Here is a 20,700-nt window from a genome sequence, read left to right on the forward strand (position 1 = left end):
GATGCGCGTCTTCTTCCCGCTGATATTTTTTTTTGGCAAAACAACATTTATTCCAAGCATTTTCGTCGCAAAGGCAAAAAAAATAGCGCAAGGGCGACGATGTTAAATATTGCGACTGTATTGCTATGATTCCTCGCAAATTCCTTGCAAAACGTCAAAATATTTCATTATTTCAGTCAAAAATGAATTCGAAATTTTTTGTTTTAGCGATGAAGAAACGACGAATTTGCGTCTATGCGTCGCTAATTCGATGCAACTTCCTCGCAATACTAAATAAAATATTGTGTAATTTAAGATTTCCTTATTGATATTGATCAAACTAATGTATATATACTATATGGTATATACAAATGAATGATTTTGTTTTAAAAGAAAATTTCAATTTATGTATTTGAATGTTGCTTATAAGTCTAAGATAACATATATGTAAATAAGCAACATATGTATGTGATAAGATCATATATAGAAAACAAGAATTCAAACTTTATTGAACATAATCCACAAGATAAATACAATCATATCAAGTTTCACATTCTTCATCATCAGAACTATCATTTTATTCTGAGTTCTCATCAAACTCATCAGAGTCTACATCTTCAACTTCAGAGTAATCACCAGCCTCTTCAATTTCTCGATTGTTTTGATCAATAAGTATGATGTTCTCGACTGTATGTTCTGGAACATAAATATCCCCTTGTGTGTTTTGTAATGGTATTTCATCAGAGACTCCAATAATACGTCCTCTAGGTGCAATTTTAATGACAAATAACCATAATACCCCAGTTTCCCGAATTCTTGGATATGGAATGAAACTGACTTGTTGAGCTTGAGAAGCAAGAATGAAAGGTTCAAATCTCTGATACCTTCTTGATGCATTGACATCAACAACGCCAAGATTGTTTGTTCTCACACCTCGACCGATCACAGGATCATACCAGTCACATTTGAATAATATGCATCTCAAATTAAGCAGCCCTGGATATTGTACCTCTATGATTTCCTGCAGCACTCCGTAGTAATCCGTTCCACCACTAACTAAAATACCATAGTTTGTTGTTGCCTTGTTCTGACCGTGAGCTTGCACATGAAAAACATATCCACGGGTGAAGTACATGGGCGCAGTAGTAATCCTTGTGATAGGGCCTTGGAGCAACTCATGAAACCAAACAGGATATATCTCCGTCCCATAATGTACCTGTATGAAACAACAAAACTAATTAGTCAAACCTACAGAAAATTACCTAACGGAAAATATATTTCTAGAAATTTATAGATGGTATATTATACATATTGCTTTAACCATCCTGCAAAGTCTCTGTCTTTTAGCTTTTCTATTTCCTTCTCAGAAACATCGGGAAATGTTTCTTTCACTTGTGTAACGAAAATGCTGCACACACAAATAGAGAAGGAACGTAACTAGTTACCAATGATTCAATTAAGTAGTATTAATTAATCCCATAAGGAGTTTGTTTTGAACATAAAGTTACCTCTCAAATGGTTGAACGTAATCACAATTGAGAAGGATATATGTATGTGCACTTCGCCTGTCTTTATCTGATGACCACCAAACTTCTTTTATTTGTCCACTAAGCCTTCCAATTTGGGCGAATATATCAGGAACACCTGAAACAGCATATACTGGTGCAACACCACCATCGTCATAACGTCGTGGGGCTCTTTTCCGGGTTCGAACTGTAGGAGCAAAGTAGTAGGAGGAGAAATGAGAAGTTTCTTCAGTTAAACTTCCCGCAACAATTGAGCCTTCAACTCGGGCAAGATTTTTAGCTTTTCCTTTGAGATGTTTCATGAATCGCTCAAAAGGATACATCCACCAAAACTGAACTGGACCTCCAAGGGCTGCTTCATGCGGTAGATGAATGGGTAGATGTTCCATGACGTCAAAAAAGGAAGGAGGAAATATTTTCTCGAGGTTGCACAACAAGATCACAATGTTATTATCTAGTTGATGTATTCCTTCTTCCGTCAGAGTCCTTGTGCAAAGATCACGGAAAAAAGTTCCAATACCTGCAATAAAAATAACAGCATAATAAAATATTAGTATGGTTATATATATACACACATTAGTTTGGTTGAATTATAGTGTCATGTGTACCTGCAATTGCCTCATGAACATTCCGAGGTAATAGCTCTGCCATTGCAAATGGCAATAGACGTTGCATAAAGACATGAAAATCATGACTCTTCATCCCTGAAAACTTTTGCCCTTGCTCGGCAGTTCTCGAAAGTTTAGAAACATAACCATCTGGGAATGTAACATCCGACTTAACCCACTCAAAAAGTGTTGACTTTGCAACCGCAAATAATCTGAAAATTGGAACTGGAACCTTCCCATCTCTTGTAAGATGCAACTCAGGTCGTGAACATATATCAGGCAAATCTAATCTGGTTTTTAAGTTGTCTTTACTTCGTCCCTGCACGTTCAAAAGTGTATACATGAGGTTATCAAAAAAAAATTTCTCGATATGCATCACATCAAGATTGTGCCTCAAAAGAAGATCCTTCCAATACGGGAGTTGCCAAAATATGCTCTTCTTATGCCAATTGTGATCAACCAGATATCCATCTGGCATATTTGCGGGAATATGCCAATTTCCCCCACATTTAGCCGTTTCTTGAGCACCCCAATAATCTAGTTGCTCAGCCAAGTATTCCCCGGAGAAATATACAGGTGGAGGTGCACGGATCACTTTGTTTTTCGTAAAAAGCTTTTTGTTCTTTCGATACGGATGGCTTACTGGAAGAAACCGACGATGACAATCGAACCAACTTGTCTTGCGACCGTGCTTAAGTTGAAACGCATCCGTCCGATGCATGCAATAAGGACAAGATAACCTGCCATGTGTTGTCCAACCTGATAGCATTCCATACGCAGGAAAATCACTGATTGTCCACATCAGTACTGCACGCATTGTAAAGTTTTGTTGCTCTGAGTAATCAAATGTACTAACTCCAGTATACCAAAGTTGTTGTAACTCATAGATCAAAGGCTGTAGAAAAACATCAAGAGAACGTTTAGGATGCTTAGGACCAGGCACCAAAATACTCAAGAATAAAAATTCCCGTTACATACACATATCTGGCGGTAGATTGTATGGTGTAACGATTACCGGCCACAAAGAATACTGTCTACCAGATATACCAAATGGACTAAACCCGTCAGTGCATAGACCAAGATAAACATTTCTACTCTCTCTTGCAAATTCTGAATATACCGTGTTAAAATGTTGCCAAGCCTTTGCATCTGATGGATGTGTGACCTCTCCATCTATACGTGAATGTTCGGCATGCCATCTCATTGACGCGGATGTTCTCTCTGAATGATAAAGCCGTTTAAGCCTATCCGTTATTGGAAGATACCACATTCGATGGTACGGGACTTTTGTTCGCCCTGTACTCGGCTTATATCTTGGCTTCCCACAAAATCGACATTCCTGCAACTGATCATCATTTTTCCAGAATATCATATAATTATCAATGCAGACATCTATCATTTCTGAAGGCAACCCAAGACTTGATACCAACTTTTGTATCTCATAATATGACTCAGCAGCTAAATTATCCTCTGGCAAAATCTCGCTTATCAATTCAGCCCATGAATCCATGCAAACCTCAGATAAGTTATTATCTGTTTTAATGTTCATCATCCTAGATGCTAGTGATAATCTAGATAATCCTTCTCTACATCCATCGTAGAGTGGTTGATTTGCAGCATCTAACATATTATAAAATTGTTGAGCATCTACATTTGGTTCTTCAATGTTATCAGATAATGTTGATGTCTCATGATATGCATCGTGGACCATATCATGAAACCTAGTATGACTTTGATGATCATAATCAAACTGATGCTCAAAATTTATATGAGGTTCTTCTACATGCTGAAAACTAGTACCACTAGACGATGCATTCACCATATTTGTCTCACCATGCCAAAACCATACATAATAATTTGGTATAAATCCCCTATTATATAAATGCTTTCCGACGATTCTTACAGAAAAATGTTTACCATTTTTGCATTTTCGACATGGGCAAGGTATCTCACCACTTTACTGCGTCAATGACATCTGATTTCCATTCTCCAAGAATTCTTCTAGTCCATCAACAAACTCCGACGTCACCATTCCATTTGAATCTTTATGCTGATACATCCATGCCCGTCGAACATAAATCTCATGATGCCCATAAGACATTATCTCAAAGATATAGCACAAATATATATTTATATTTTTTATATAAGATTTTAATGAAAGTGTTTAAATTTTAAGATATTTTGTTTTTTCGTTGCTCATTTAGAAAGAAACACATCGGTATTTATAGGGAGACAGAAATATGTGCGACGCTTTTGCGAGGAACTTTAGCGACGAATTCGCGAGGAAATAATACCGTAGCGACGTTTTTGCGAGTAAAATTATGCCTCGCAAAAAAGTAGGTACACATAATAAAAACGTTTCTCACCTACTTATATATTCCATAGCTAATTCGTCGCAACATTTTTTGGTGCGCTATTTGGCAACGCTTTTGCGACGAATTGTATATGGGGACGCAGATTCGTAGCTACAATGTCGCAAATAAGCATCACCTTTGCGACGAACCGTGACGTAGCAGAATGGCGTGGAAAGTGCGACGTATTTTCGATTCCTCGCAAATGACACGCAAAACCCAAGCACTTTAGCGATGCTCTGTTTGCCTCGCAAAAGTTCCTCGCAAAATACATGTTTTCTTGTAGTGAACGTCATGTGATCTTTTTTTTTATTTGATCGAAACTTTGTTACAACAAACCAGACCGGGTCAATCTAATAAACCAACCCTATAGAGACACGTAAAGAAACCACTATAGGTCGATAGCTTAGATTTTCAATCCTAATTCCGTGAAAACGATGAATTCTTTATCTTTTCCTTTCTAAATTTCCGAGTCTCCACCATTAGCAGATTATACTGAAGAAAAATCAGTAAATTCAACCAGCTCTGCTCATTGGTTAACGATCCCATGTCTAATCAGAAACCCGAAAGACAATAGAATTCTTTTTTTTTTTTAAATAACTTTTGGTTATAAAATTTACTTTTTAAAACTTCAACGACATGTTTTTTTTGCTTAACGGAAATGTAAGAAAATATTTCAAATAACTTTTGTTTTATTCATCTCTTGGAGCTCTTTCCTGATAAAAAAAAATTCCTTTAATTTTGGTGCATATATATAATATCCACATATATATTTTTTTTTGTTAAAAAATATCCGCATAAAGTTGACCAACGAACACCTAGGAAACCCATTTTGGATTTTTTTGGTTGATCACTATCCCTGCTCATATATTCCAACTAATTGTCCTTAAAAAAGAGAAAATTCCAAGAAAAGTTGAAAATGTTGTACCTATCCATTTCATAAAACTAAGCATTATTGTCGGCATTTCTTCCTTTATTCTTTTAATTTGAGCTTTTTGAAACATATGCAACTTGACGAACAAATATGCATGCAAGTTATGAGACAGACGTGTGTCGTTTTACTCGTGATATGTGTCCGTTAGTGGACGGACCTCCATTCGAAGGCAAATGATGTTCCTTTTTTGTTTATTTCCAGAAACGTAAATAATTATAATTGCTTGACGCATTTGAACTATTTGACGTATACTTGGTGAATCGATAGAAAATAAAATATTTTTTCTCAACCAAGTTGGGATATTTTGAAGATTTAAAAGAATAAAAGTTTTTGATAGAATTTTCGTAGTGCTGTTACGTATTTTCTTGGCTTTAATAATAGTTGATGGAGTCTAGCAAAATCTAATTTGTATCAATTTTTTTTTTTGTCACTTATTATATGTATATTTAAGTACTTTAATACTATTCACATACACTTTTTATTGCTCAAATTTAAAATAATATTCAAATCCATGCATTAATTAATAGCGTTCTGTATGTCATGAAATATAATAATTAACCCTATTATCTTTAGAATTTACAAAAGTTTAATTAATGTTGTTTAATTTTGTCTGAATACGGATAGATAGTTAAAGTTGTCATAATTAATCTTGATTGATGATACCCGATGATATTAGTAATAGATACTACTTATAGACTCGTCGAGTTTATTAGCCTGATGGCTATATCTTCAAATATTCTCTCTTGACTCTTTATGGATTCGATCTCGTATGTTTGAGTAATAGAAGTGTTGTCTCAAACCACTTGACTAGTAGACAAAAAATATATATATTTAAATAGCCACAAATAATGTGGTCTACCAAGGTGTCTAGATTACGGTTTCTATTAAATCCTTTTCTTGTTCCATGTAAAAACGTATTACGATAGAAGTGGCTGTCTCTAGACCGTCATTTCATTTTTTGCACATTTGTTTCTCTCTTTTTTTTTTTTAATAATAGAGTAAAAAGACACGACAAGATATGTGTGTCTATATATATACAAGTATGTGTTAGGTATATAAAATACTTTCTGCCTAACTCAACGGCTGTGTTAGTTTTCGAAGACTTAAAGAGGAGTCGTTATCATGAAAACGGATATTACTCTACCCATAATCGCCGAAGACGGCGACTGTGGCGAGAGCAAGCGGGTAAGAGTGGCTGATCCGGGATTAACCGTCGGTGGTGAGGACAGACCTGTAAAATGTCCAAAAATTGAAGACAACGGTACGTTAGTTTACTAGATATCAAAGTCACTAATTTTGCTTGTTTTCGAATTTTCAAGAGTGTTTGATCTAATATAGCAGAGAAGAAAAACGATCGCTTTTTTTTTTATCGATTATCTTGACATAAGAATTAAAATTAAATATATGACATTTCTTAAAGAATATTTTTATAACTTAAGACTAATTTTTGTTCTTGGTTATAAACTTAAGAACAAATTTTAGAACTAGCTAGCGATATTCTTATATTATCACACCAGAAATTTTTTGGGTGAATACTTATCCTAGATTGTACGTTTTAGTTTCCATAATTAATTAAGATCGACAGAAAAATTTAAATATTGTTCATTGATCAGTTCCTTAAAACATTTAATACTTGAAAGAACTATATATTTACTTTTATTTTGTTTGAAGTCTTAAGAAAATAAAAGTAAACATTAATCTAGTGTAGTTTTATCAAAACAAAATTTATAGCAAAATATTCGTTAGTCGTTACAATCATGTTTTTCAACATCTAGGACTAATAAATTTGCTTCTACATATATATAATCTTAGGAGATGTTGGGACATCAGAAGGAACACACCTCTTTGTCGATGAACTAATGGCTGACGTGGCAATTAACGATAAAGACGGAAAAACAAACGCCGGCCATGGAGTAGTCTCAGTTATGGGACGGCAGAGAGCTATGACAACCGCCGTTTCCACCGTCGTTGAGGAGATTCCATCTTATGACATTTTCGGAATCTTCCACGGTCTTAGGCTCGCTAAATTCTTCGAGGACAGGCTTCGTCGCCTCGTTAAGGATGAGGTAAAAGCATGCCACAGCCGCGGGGTGGCGGCGGACTGGAATAAAGTTATGAAATCGTGTTTTTCGGAGGCCGTGGGGACAGTGGGGACCACCGCTACAAAAGCGGTGGTAACAATACTCGGAAAAGAGGAGGTGGTTGTGTTGTGCCGTGGCGGAGCAAGGGTGGTTATATACTCTCACGGCGGAATTGCTTTGCCTATGTGCCATATCCATCATCACAAGGTAACTTTTTGTTGCAATTAAAGGTTTTTTTTTTTTAAAGGCAATTAAAGTTATTTATTAAATTTGATCAGTAATTTTCTTTTTGGCAATTTTGTGTGTGTGTGTGTGTTGTTCCTTGTTATTTTAGTATATCTAACCAAATATATATATTTTTTGTCACCTTTTCAGGATGGTGTAGAGCAAATCCTAAAGATCCATAAACGAAAAAAGATAGACGACTTCATAGTACTTGCATGCGATGGTCTATGGGACGTTGTCTCCGACGGTGACACATATCAGCTTGTCAAAAGTTGTCTTTATGGCAAATTACCAGACGGGTTAGATTCTTACTAGGGATATTAATTTATTTATTTTGTCTTAATTTTACTATAAAGACTAATGAATCTGATACTTTTTCCTATAAATTTGACAGATGTATCAGTGAATCAAGCACGACAAAGGCTGCAGTGATACTGGCAGAGCTTGCTCTTGCAAGAGGAAGCAAAGAGAATATAAACGTCATTGTTATTGATCTCAGAAGGTCTACCGTTTCTTAGTTTTTTTCTTTCTTTTATTTGCGATTCTTAATTAGTTTATTATAAGTTTTTTTTTTTTGTTCTCTCAATTATAAAGTTTCTATTTTACATATTTCTTTTCTAGATATACTTTTTCTCCTTTTGTTTTGTTCGATTAATTTTTTTTTTCAGGTTTTTTTTTCTTTAATTTTCGCTTGTTTTTTCTTTTCTTTAAATGTAGTTTGCTTGGGAGTTTGTTGCTCAGTGACAAGTTTACTTATCTGAATGTATTTTTTATATATATGCAAGATAACTTTTTGAATTAAAAAGTATTGCATACGAGTGAAAAATAATTTTATTGTAGTTAAGAAAATGTTTTGTGAAAATACAATGCAAATAACGGTTATCTTTTTGGCATTCGTTATATTATAGATGCAAATTGATATTTGGATAATACTACAAAAAATATGAGTCACCAACAAGGCAACAATTAGTTATGATTTATATGAAGGGATCGATTTATCCACTGACCAACAATCAGTTATGATTTGGACACCGAGCATAGTCATTAATTTTGTTTTGTATGCAACTGTTAAAGAGCGGATCCGACTACACGTTAGCGGACCAAGCTACAACAGTACAACCAAAGTCTATAGGAAACCATGACCAGTTGTTAGACCGATCCGGGCCTACCACAACCAAATCCATCGGATCATGATACATCCCTACTTATAAATAACGTACAAAACATTGGCCTAGAGAACATAGATTTAATTAAAGACCAAACTCAAACTAATCTGTAAAAGAAAACACGAGAACATTTGGACCGACATGGATCTACCATTACTGAGTCAGACTGAATCTATTTATAACGTATATCAAAAATATTGATTTAAAGAAATAGAAATATATAAACTAAAAAGGAGAAAAGGCTTTCTTGAATTACAAGAAACAGATTAACCCTACTTTCATAGTCTCAAATCTCTCTCTATGTGTACAAGCTAGAGAATTCGTCTTTCTCATCCTCCCAAAAATCTAACCAATCGGTAAAACTAAACCCAATATTTTCAAAAGCAGGTGAACTAGTTTACAAGATAGTAAACCGGTTTCACACACCGAAACACTTGTACTCACTCCAAAGAATAGTTAGAGACCAAGACATCTGCCGGAGAAGCTGCTGAGTGGATATAGACAAATTCCATGCTTTTGCCTGCCGGTAACGATTGCATCCATGAGGGAAAGGTGAATGAAGTTCCGGTTTTCGTCACACCCCATATAGGACCATAGAGCTTGGTGATTGATATCTTCAAAATTTTTAATGTTTTTGTAGATCTATTGGTTAATCTTGTTGAGTATCGATAGTACACCTTTCCCTCGTTCTTCCATGAGAGTGTCATCTTCTGCGATATGGTAATGGGACTAGGAGAAGAAGCTAACAAAATAAAAATTAAGCAAATTGGTTAAGTTCTTTCACTAAATCGAATTGGTTTTCACGATGAGTTGGTATAAAAATCTAAAAATGACTAACCAGGAGGTGTTGTGGGTTTCTTCTTTGGTACCGGTGCTAGTTTTATGATAACCGGACTTGGAGTCGGACTAACACCTGATATAGGAATTCGGTTAGTAATAACCCGGTTAACCAAGTTGACTAATTAGAAAGTACAGAGACTTTAATTAGTTTACTAAAATAGACGGTATAAAACTTTTAATTAGCAAGATAATGCGTTAAATCTTACCGGGAAGCAGCTGGTCAAAACCGGTCGGACCGGAAATCAACCGGGCTAGTACACCAAGAAGTGGCGCGTTGTTGTAAGTTGCTGGTTCGGTTTGCTCATAATTGTCCCGTTGGTCAGCGAAGTTATCGTATGCGTCGGGTCCACCCACTATAGCTCCGGTTAAAACATTCGGATCGCTTCCTTTGCGGCTAAACCATGTGGCGTAACCGCCACGGCAAGTCACGAACTTTTGATCGACATTGAAGGAGACAATAGACGAACCACGATGATGAACTTGTCGTGGATAGTTCTCTCCGTATCCGACCATGTAACTTGTCGCTCTAGGGTTGTCTCCGAGAATGTAATCCACCTGATTAGTTTTAATTAATTGATCAATAATCCAATGTAGACACAGGGCTATCCATTTCACGATACATTTTCTATTTATTTAAGGGTGTTGTGTATGAAGGGGATAATCCTAATTATCCATTAGGATTAACTTAAACTTTTGAAAATTACAGAATAATATATCCAAAATATCCGAAATATTGGATTCCGGTAAGAGACAGACAATTGAGGCTAATCTAGCTCTCAGACGAGCTCGGACACGAGTCGAGGCTCGTATTAGTGTATTAGTTTAAGTTTGTTTTTGGTAGTATATTTATATACTTGAATTAACCATTCTTGACAAAAAAATTTATAACCGTTCTTACCCTTATCCGATATGGATATCATAGACTCAAAAATGATAGTGTCTATTTTTCTTTTCATCATTTTGGATCGACGAGATTCGACATATAACTAAAGTCTGCTACGCATGGTAACACGACTATCTGGAATTCAATTCGAGTAGAGAAAACCGTAAAGTTGGATATTCGATTCAACTTGACTAAAAGCATATCCCAGTGTTGTATTTCAATTTCAACTTCAATTATAGTGTTGTTTTGGTTCCTGATTTTGGGGGATAGAAATAAATTAAATAAGGAAATTTTGAGACAAACCTGTGATTTTGAGAAATCTAGGAGTTGGGATGGAGAAATGTTTCCTTGAGAACAACGGAGATCTCTTTTGGATGAAGAGAGATAGTCGGAGTAAACGGCGGCTAAGAAAGAGGCACTCGTGACAAACTGCATATTGTTCCAGCTTTGTCGGAAAATTAGACCGCCGGGAGTTTTCTTAATGTTCTTCGTGCTTTTACCTAACAACGAACACATAAACTGTTCTGCTTTCTGTTGGTACCGCTCGAACACGGCAGTGTGTTCTCCACCTTTCCCTTGCATCAAAACCTATTAACCAAATCATTGGTTTAGAAAACCAAATTATGTATACCAAAATCTAACCGAAAAAGCTTGGTTAATTTGAACTTTAAAGTGAACTACCTTAGCGACAAGGGTTTGAACGCCAGCATACTTAACGTCCCAACCAAATTCAGTCATCGACCAGCCCGTACCGCCCATTGAGTCACCATTCTTGCCGAGGTAATCTAGATAATATTTATCATTGGTTGCTTGGTATAACCATGCAGCAGCCCATAGTAATTCATCCTGGTTATACAAAATTGCATTTGTAAAAACTCTATTTGAAAAAATGTTTTCTTGAGTTACTTAATTTTACAAGAGAGTTTGCGTTTCATACATTGTAACCGCTGACGGATCGGTAGTATTTTTGTGCCACGGTAATGCTACTGTCATATTTGCCTCTGTATTTGTCCGCAAATTCAAATAGCTGCCAACATAAGAATTGCAATAGAATCAGTGGCAAATTCGTTAATATTACGAATTGAGAAGGTTATTTCTACTATCTACGTTTTTGCACATTTAATTCCGGTCCTGACCAAAACTAACTTCAAAATGTTATTTATAAGGAACTATATGTTTCTTAGTTAATTCCGTTTTGGTTAGGGTTTAGGAACCTGATGGGCGTGACGGAGTAGCTCAGCAGAGTATGATGGATCAGAGCGGCGGAAAACGATGGAAGCCGCAGCCATTGCGGCAGCGGTTTCTCCGGCTAAATCTGAACCGGGATTGTTCCGGTCAATTTTGTAAGCCTTACGATCAGTGGTCATTTCCTCTGGCCTTTGCCAACAATAATGGTCCGACTTACCATCTCCCACCTACACAGTTACATATTATCATCATTAGTCATAACCATATTCAAATTATGTAAATAATTAGTCTAATTAATAAAGAAAGAGATTAGGGTGTTATTATTGTTACCTCTCCATAGAGGACGTTAGGTTCAGGGTGGGTTTTAATGAAATAATCAGTTCCCCACTTAACGGCGTCAATGGCATGACCAAGTTCGCCGTTAGATTTCAGCTGGCCACCGTATTCGATGATGCTCCAACACATTGTTGTCACCGTGAAAGCCATTGGGAGCCCGAATTTCACATTGTCTCCGGCGTCATAATATCCTCCCACTAGATCCACCTGCTCAGTTTTTAAAAATGTAATTAAAATAACCATATTGTAGTGTTAATAAATATTCTAAAAGTCAGCTGCTTATGACGTTTAGGTGGCCAAAACCATCCAAACGCTTAGATTTTGATCCTATTGATTAAATAATGGGTCAACGGAAAGTCAACCATTTATGAATCGATACAGCGGTAAATATATTTTAAATAATTTTTAAAAGTTATAAAATAAAATAAAATGATTTAAATTAATTATATTTTTTGTATTATATTTGAGTAGGTAAAAAAAATATGGAAAACAAATCCGATGAACAGAGAGTTTTGAATAGTGGTAATAAGTAGCTTTATAGGGGTCTCAATTTTTTTGTGTTAAAAAAGGAAGCTTACGCCACTTGATTTGCCATCGTAAAGACCGGAATGAGATCGCCATGAAACTCTCTGGTTAGGAGGGAGGTGTCCTGATCTCTGAGCTTCAAAGAAGAGAATGCTTTTGCTTAGAGCTTGTTTATAGTCATGCCCTGAAACTGCAAGTTGAACCAACCCTAGAAGAAGAAGAACAAGAATCGAAATGGTGGTCGTAGAACCCATTATTTATATGTATCTTCTTTTTGAGATTATGAAAGAAAGTTGGATCCTGTACAGTAGAAATGACTCAGAAGATTAAGTGGATCTTTCTTGGACTTTGTTAATTATCCTTCATCAAAAGTTTGATAGATACTTTTTAAATGGAGAAAGAGAAAGAGAGAGAGATAGTTTGGTGAATGAAGTTGAGAAAAAAGAGAGGTTTATATGGAAGAAAGTGAAGGAAAGTACCAGGAGGAGAGAAAACGGCAGAGTCGATTTAATGATGTCTTTTGTTTTGAAATTTATATAGTTTTATTTTTTTATGAATGTAACAATGTGTCGGCAGGCAAATTTTCAGTTCAAATTTAGTAGGCTGAAACAATATCATAGATTATTTTCTTAAAAAATATTTTTATTGGTATAGTTTCTAAATTTTAGGTGAGATTATAAAGTAGTGGCTCAATCAACTAAGAGAGGAGTCCATTTCTATATTAGCTTGTTAAATTAACATCAAGAAAATTTGAACATAAAAATTAAAACATGTTCTTGAAGTTTTTTTTACATCAACATATTCTTGAAGTTTAAACCTTTGTAAGTGCAAATATCTTCTATACATGCATGTTACTTTGTCTTTTAGTATTAGACAAAAATTTGAATTCCTTTTTAAAGAGGAAAGCATAGTTGTCCCTTCCGTCCGTTATGGAAGCTCTGAATCTTCCATGCATCTAAACAAATAAACAATTGGTATAGACTATAGAATATCATTACTTTGTTTGTTTTTTTCATACAAAAACAAAATATTTTGCTTCATGTATTTTTGTTTCGTATTTATCAGTTTTTAATCCTGAATCCACTTACGAAAATTTGATAACCTTTTTTACCAAGAGAAAACATCTATCTACTTTCATAATCAATTTAGTTTCTTTTTTCTTTTTCTTTTGTCAAGCTATCAATTTAGTTAAAATAATAACAAATTAAGCAACAACAAATTAAGCTATCGCACTAATTTGTAACAAAAGAATAAAAATTGATTGAAATATTCATTTTAACTATGGAAAATCCCAAAAAAAAAAAAACGAATTTTCATTGCAATTTTAATCATTTTGGTTGCCGTAGCAGATACTTTAAAATATTGAAAATACCAATTTCTCACATTTCATTGATGTTGATCTTGATTTCGGTTCAAATCTTCGGTTTAGAAAATAAAAAATTATGGGAACAAATATAGAAAGTTCTATTTTGAGGCTGTCAACAAAAAAAAAAAACTATATTAAGGTCATGGTCACATGAACGCATGTGACTACCGACACTGTGAAATTGACCCCTTCGTGCGTGAGAGCCCAACATAAGTTTCTAAGAAGTGGCCTATTTCATCACGTGGCCTCACGTGTTACTTCACTCAACCTTGAATTTATTTTGTATTTTTGACAGCTATCAAATCTTTATATACATTTTTCGAGTATATTTAGCAAATAAATTCTAGAGTTTTACCTTATTTATGAATCCATGTCATTGGTATTTATTATTTAATTTTACAAAATTTAAATAAAAGATATTAACCAAACGATATCCTGCCTAATTTGTTTCCAAAGATCTGTACACAATCTTTTCATATATTTTCAAAAAAGAATTCCGTAAATTTTACTCCAAAAAATATGCATAAAAGTATAAAACTGATTTATAGCAAATATTTATATTAACATTTTGCATAACAATAAAACTACTAATTTATAATAATTAAAATATTCACATAGAAAAATCATATAATTTATATGATAAATTTAAAATATATATTAGTATTGTAAATTTAAAATCATTCAAAGAACAGTATACCACAGGTGAGATCCTAAAATTATTGGATTTATAACAATAATAATTTATTTTCTTGGATTTTATAACACTAATAATTTAGCTAACGGGATAATATAGAAGGGTTTGAATCTTGACCATTCGACATACAATATTAACAAAACAAATAAAACTTAAAATTTAAAAATTTTAGTTATAAAAAAATCGACCCACGGTATACCGCGGAATAAAATATTCAAAATTTTAAAATTGACCATATATCGTTACTTAAAAAAATTGTATGTTTTCGTATCTATAATTTAAAAATTGAAATCTAAACAATAGTAATCATACACTAAATAATACATAGATAGATATCTACATTTAAAAATACAAACTAATATGATATATCTTCAGTTAATCTTTTAAAAAATAACATTACATTTTTTAAAAAATATATCCCGCGGGTTAAATTCTAGTTTAGAATTAAGAGACAAAAATATCTATCCAAGCATACATCAGAATTTTTGTAAAGAGACTCACACTATGGAAGTTTCTTTCGTACATTCGTAAGTTTATTATCACACGTTCAACAATGGTTTGGGAATCTTAATATTATTCTTAGCTGATTTACAGTCATAAAACAAAACCAATATATTTTTACAAATATGAAAGTAGATAGATAATTGTTTGAGAAATTGTTAAAAATGCCTCTTTTTCAATACCCCTTTTCAAAAATGCCCCATTTGAGAGTCCATTTTTAAGTTTGCCCTCTTTTAATTTTCAGTGACCATTTTACCCTTATTTGAAACAAAATTAGATCCACAAAATACAAAATATTTTTTGGCGGGAAAAGTGATCCTACAATTTTCCCGCCAAAACACTTGTAAAAACCTATAAAATTTTCCCGTAAAAATTTTTTCCGCCAAAAAATTTTTTTTGCGGGAAAAGTGATTCCGCAATTTTTTTGGCGGAAAAATTTTTGGCGGGAAAAATTTACAAGATATTTTAAAGGTTTTAAGGAGTATTTACAAGTGTTTTGTAAAGTCTTACAATGTATTTTAAAAGGTTTTACAAGGTACTTATAAGGTTTTATAAGATATTTATAACTTGTAAAACCTTATAAAAAACTTGTAAAACCTTAGAACTTGTAAAACCTTATAAAATACATTGTAAAACCTTATAAATACGTTGTAAAACCTTTTAAAATACATAGTAAAACCTTATAAATACCCTGTAAAAAACCTTTAAAATACCTTGTAAATTTTTCCCGCCAAAAAATTTCCCGCCAAAAATTTAACGCCAAAAAAATTGCGGAATCACTTTTCCCGCAAAAAAAAATTTTTTGGCGGGAAAAAATTTTACGGGAAAATTTTACAAGGTATTTTAAAGGTTTTTACAAGTGTTTTGGCGGGAAAATTACGGAATCACTTTTCCCGCCAAAAAATATTTTGTATTTTGTGGACCTAATTTTGTTATATTTCCTTATATATTTGTGATATATTTTATTAAAAGAAGGGTAATTTAGTCATTTTGTACATAAAAAAGGGGTATTTTTAAAAATGGACAGCCAAAGGGGGCATTTTTGAAAAGGGCTATTGAAAAAGGGGCATTTTTGTGAGTCTCCCTAATTGTTTTCTCTTGATTTTCTAATTATTTAAATGAAAAAAAAATAGTATCATAGAAAAAAATGACACACCTGTAAAAAATAAACGAATCTAACCATATATACTAGAGTGAAAATGATTGCATAATAGAGCTGGACAAAATATCCGTCAGATATGTTTCGATTCGTAATTCGGTTCGATTAGAAAAATCCGGAAATCCATAGTTTTACAAAGCAAATCAAATACTAAAAATTGATATTCGTTAAACGCGGAGCAAATCACAAATATTAAAACATAAAAATGCATATGAAGTTTGTCAAAAATAAAATTGAAGTGTTTATGCATATGAAGTTTTTCTTAATTAGTACTCTCTTGAATAGAAATTGATATATATATATATATGTGTGTGTCAGAATTTGGATTATAATTCTAGAAATTATGTGTTATTGTGTTATTGAAATAAACGGCTACACAGATATACATATATAGAGTATATTAACTTTAATCTTATAATGTTAAACCTACTTAAACCCTTGACGCCGCTTTTCTTCTTCATCAAGGCCAAAACGTTCATCACGGCCAAAACGGCCGCATGGTAGGACACATACAACTACACTCCCGGATGGTTTCGACTCCTATAGACTTGTGGGCAACGTTAGAAACTTCCGTAATGAGATGGGCTACCGAGGACCTATCTACATCAATGCATTTGGAAATACAGATCGAATTGATCATTCCACTATGGTAGCTCTCAGTGCGACTGGAGTGTATAGTCATATTACGGACCAAAACTGCACTATTCATTTGCTTTCATCGTTAACTCTATAAATGATGTGTAGCAACAAGTAACAAAGTAGACCAAAATGTGCTTTCTAGTCTCTTATGTGCCAACAACTTATAAATATTTACACACACAATGAAAATAACACACAAGTCCATTTCTCATAAAAAAAAATCATTTTCAATAAAAAAGACAACAACAATGTCTTATCGTTTAAGCTATTACTCAATATTTCCATCACTTTGATTCCATCAGTAAAATATTTTTCATTTTAAAAAATTTGAACAATCATGTATAAATTTTCTAGCTTAATTTGTAAAGTTTTAATGAAATTAATTTTTTTTTTTGAACACTAGTGAAATTAAATTCATTATTAGTTTTGAGGGATATCTAAATTGCAAAGTATTTCTTGGGAAAGAGACTTATCATCCTCCGGTGAAAAAAGCAGACATATAAATGCTAAGATTATGAGAGACTTTGTGATCGTCATGGGAGGGAGGTTCAAGACTCCTACGGTGATATGGAAAAAGGTTGTTACATCACAATTGCTAGAAATGCTAAGTTGATCACATATTACAATCAATTTATGGTGTGATTCCCAAAGAAAAGTTCGGAGATTTTAGATAGGAAAGAATGAAGAAAATTTGTGAAATTCTCATTTTGTGAACCGTATATCAGTCTTGGATTTCACGTGTTACCATGTTTATACACTGGTTCACTCTTTACTAAGCAACCATTTAAAACCTAATAAAACAACTTCAACTTCAACTTCAACTTCAACTTCAACTTCAACTTCAACTTCAACTTCAACTTGATGTCTTTCTAATTTAAGTTTGTGCATATATACACTTCAAAATTATAAACCCAAGTCTTTTTAGACGACTTCGTCTCATTTTTTGTGGGCCTTTTAGCCCAATTCGTAATGCGAGATTTTTGTTTTTCTTCTTTGTTCTTCCTCTGTCCTGCTATATAAACATCCACTGAAGAATAATGCACGGCATGACTATCTTGATTTTGACCAGAAACTACATAATGCCCCCGATATCCATAAAAAGGAACTCAGTGCTAACAAAGTCGCAATGGACAGAACAAAAAAACAAACTGTTTTATTGATTTTACTCAGAGAAACATTGATTCAGTTTGCTCTCCTCCGGCCACCGGGAATATTCTTGCTCCGACTAAATCAATCCTTCTTCTGCCAAATGTGGAACAAAGATTAAACACAGAAGCAAATAACTCTTCTTTATTTGGGAATATTAGCTGAATGAAAAATGATAACTTACTTAACTCATCGAAAGAGATTTTGCTAATGCTTTCACCATATTTGATCAGCCGAATCTTCCCTACAAAAATGCAAAAGAATCGTAATTCAGCGACAAACTGATGGTCCGGATCAACAATATGAACATACATACCATCACGACGAACGCAAATCTCAGGGATACTCTTCACTTCACTGCTGATGCTATCATTATACACTCTAGTCTCAATATCACCTTCCACATAAACCGATGAGCTGTGTAACAAAAACACCAGAAAAAAAGTTCAGATGAAAACCTACACCTTTCACCTGCTATTTATTAACTGATACCATCATAGATCGAGTGAATAAAGAAGAAACAAAGATTGAAAACAGAGAAATAGATTGTGAATGTAGAAGAAATTATTCAACTTAAGAGTCTCTGTGTACAACACTCACATTTATATGAGCTGATTATATCTTAACCCAACTTCTAATTAAACGGACTTATCACTTAGATTATCTGAAATTAGAACTCTTAAACTAATACAATTCCTTGTTTTAGATAGTTAAACATGTAATAAAGCTTACTTTTTAGCGAGTTTTTGGACAGCGTAAGAGCCAAGCACTTCGTTATGCACTGCGATTCTATGCCATTGAGCTGGTTTTGGTTGATTGGTTGCTCCAACAAGCCTCTGATCAAACATGCCGCCTGTTCCTACTGTAAATATCGTTACTGTTCGCCCGTTCCTTAAAATCTTCTGTAATGGTGCTTGCCCTACTTTCCCACAAATTATCGCCTGCGTGAATCAAAGAAAATCAACAACAATATAAAACCGCAAGAACCCAACTTAAAAAAGGTAAGTAGATGAAATGATATTGCAACAAGATAACTCAATCATCGACATCTAATTCCAACCTGATGATTCAACGCATATACATAAAAACCGTTCCTTTTCAATCGGGTTTATGCAATAGAAAACAACAGTTAAAGACTTAAATAAGCCTAATTTGATTCTGATATCCTTCAGCTAATAATGCTTTAACTTTAAAGTGTTAAAGATCAAATCTTTTTACCCTATGAACACCGCGAAATCCCCAACCTTTACGAGGATCAACTCCATGAGGTTGAAGCTCAGGTCTCTCCGAAACGATTTCTTCAAACTCTTCTTCCACACCTTCATCGATAGGACCAGTCGAGAACCACGACTTAGAGCCTCTCTCAGCACTAATTACTACATTCTCAGACACAAGAAGAAACAAATGATAATCAAACACAATTCCTGAGCCAAAATTCAGATGATTTAGTTGATACGAAAGAAAAATTACCTAAAGGAGATATCGAAGAAGATCTGAGAACCTTGGAGACTCTAATGGCGATTGAGTTCATTCTGGGACGATTCTGAGGATGTGATGTCTGCAAAAATGCCGGAATTGCAATGATTCATCGAAATTAGGGTTTATAGGTCACAGAGATGCAACGATTTTGAACCAATTACGATTAAATCACGACTAAGCTAAGAAATGCGAAAGCAGGGTTTTTGACGTAAGTGGGAAATGACTTACCAGTGAGTTTTGTGAAAGAGGGAACGAAACACAGAGAAGAAGAAGAAGAAGAAAACGACGTCGAAGAGCTTTGATTCGTTAAACCCTGCGTTGAAGCTTTTTAGGGTTTGGGGACAAAACGAAAACGATGTGAACGGGAAACATTTCGGAGGTAGAAGACGACGGAAACCTTAGGTTGTGTTTTTAGTAATGTACCAAAGTACCCTTCGTTTTTAACGAATAAAATGATAAGGCTTTCACAAATTTTATTTACATAACCATTAGAGAAGTAAAGATGAATCTTCCGATGATAACCAAAAATTTCGTTTAGCTGAATTTTCCAATGATAACCCAATTTCAGCTAAACGAAAATTTCGTTTATCTTCCATGTTTTTTTTTTGTTTTTTTTAGCATGGAACCATAAATTTGGTTATGCTTAACTGTGTAATTCAAAATTTCATTGTGAAATAAATATTTACATTGTTATAAAAAAAATTGAACACACCACAATGAATTTAGTCCAAACAAAGTGGTTACAAAAATTTAAAAAACGAAAAAGGTCCAAATCCACTAAAGCTCAACCTGTAGAAAAAATCCAAGCGACTGGAGAATCCAACACCATGAATCATACCCCGAGCTTGACTCTTGCTGAGAAACATTGCCCAACGAAGAAACCATCCTACTCGCATTGGAGAACAAACGCATACAAAACACCTTACCACACCATTATGACTCCACCGTGACCAAAGACGAAGGGATCTAATCTCACCAGCGCAAAACCATTTGTTCTCAAATATGATATTTTGGACTCTCAAATATGATATTTCGAATCCCTTTTAAATATTTTTGTAAAATAAATTGGGTTCT

General features: G+C 34.0%; 4 protein-coding genes across 6 annotated transcripts; 1 reads left to right on the forward strand and 3 right to left on the reverse strand.

The window, feature by feature from the left end:
• Positions 1-461: 461 nt before the first annotated feature.
• LOC110227178 lies at positions 462-4,261 on the reverse strand. 3 transcript variants are annotated; one of them, XM_021020583.1, is made up of 6 exons: positions 4,067-4,261; positions 3,234-3,458; positions 2,114-3,008; positions 1,488-2,025; positions 1,288-1,387; positions 462-1,195 (listed from the first exon to the last, which is right to left on the reverse strand). In XM_021020583.1, exons 2-6 carry the CDS (start codon positions 3,381-3,383, stop codon positions 557-559), a joined length of 2,322 nt encoding a protein of 773 aa, XP_020876242.1. In that variant the 5' UTR covers positions 3,384-3,458; positions 4,067-4,261; the 3' UTR covers positions 462-556. The 3 variants fall into 3 exon arrangements, with proteins under 3 accessions (XP_020876242.1, XP_020876241.1, XP_020876240.1); XM_021020582.1 differs by having other exon boundaries at positions 4,031-4,261; XM_021020581.1 differs by having other exon boundaries at positions 3,234-4,261.
• A 2,162-nt stretch (positions 4,262-6,423) lies between these two features.
• LOC9310738 (probable protein phosphatase 2C 54) lies at positions 6,424-8,277 on the forward strand. Its single transcript, XM_002872498.2, has 4 exons — positions 6,424-6,659; positions 7,211-7,686; positions 7,855-8,003; positions 8,099-8,277. The coding sequence occupies exons 1-4, from the start codon at positions 6,521-6,523 to the stop codon at positions 8,220-8,222; spliced, it is 888 nt and encodes a 295-aa protein (XP_002872544.1). The 5' UTR covers positions 6,424-6,520; the 3' UTR covers positions 8,223-8,277.
• Positions 8,278-8,366: 89 nt separating this feature from the next.
• On the reverse strand, positions 8,367-13,105 carry LOC9308614 (endoglucanase 19). Its single transcript, XM_021020454.1, has 9 exons — positions 12,696-13,105; positions 12,112-12,324; positions 11,808-12,008; positions 11,531-11,620; positions 11,275-11,439; positions 10,897-11,181; positions 9,917-10,265; positions 9,709-9,783; positions 8,367-9,612 (listed from the first exon to the last, which is right to left on the reverse strand). The coding sequence occupies exons 1-9, from the start codon at positions 12,894-12,896 to the stop codon at positions 9,311-9,313; spliced, it is 1,881 nt and encodes a 626-aa protein (XP_020876113.1). The 5' UTR covers positions 12,897-13,105; the 3' UTR covers positions 8,367-9,310.
• Positions 13,106-18,008: 4,903 nt separating this feature from the next.
• On the reverse strand, positions 18,009-20,031 carry LOC9310739 (single-stranded DNA-binding protein, mitochondrial). The gene is made up of 7 exons (XM_002874626.2): positions 19,855-20,031; positions 19,618-19,705; positions 19,366-19,523; positions 18,880-19,088; positions 18,464-18,564; positions 18,332-18,391; positions 18,009-18,243 (listed from the first exon to the last, which is right to left on the reverse strand). Exons 2-7 carry the CDS (start codon positions 19,676-19,678, stop codon positions 18,227-18,229), a joined length of 606 nt encoding a protein of 201 aa, XP_002874672.1. The 5' UTR covers positions 19,679-19,705; positions 19,855-20,031; the 3' UTR covers positions 18,009-18,226.
• Between the last annotated feature and the right edge of the window lie 669 nt (positions 20,032-20,700).

Source organism: Arabidopsis lyrata, assembly GCF_000004255.2.
Source record: "Arabidopsis lyrata subsp. lyrata unplaced genomic scaffold ARALYscaffold_6, whole genome shotgun sequence".
NCBI lineage: Eukaryota > Viridiplantae > Streptophyta > Magnoliopsida > Brassicales > Brassicaceae > Arabidopsis > Arabidopsis lyrata.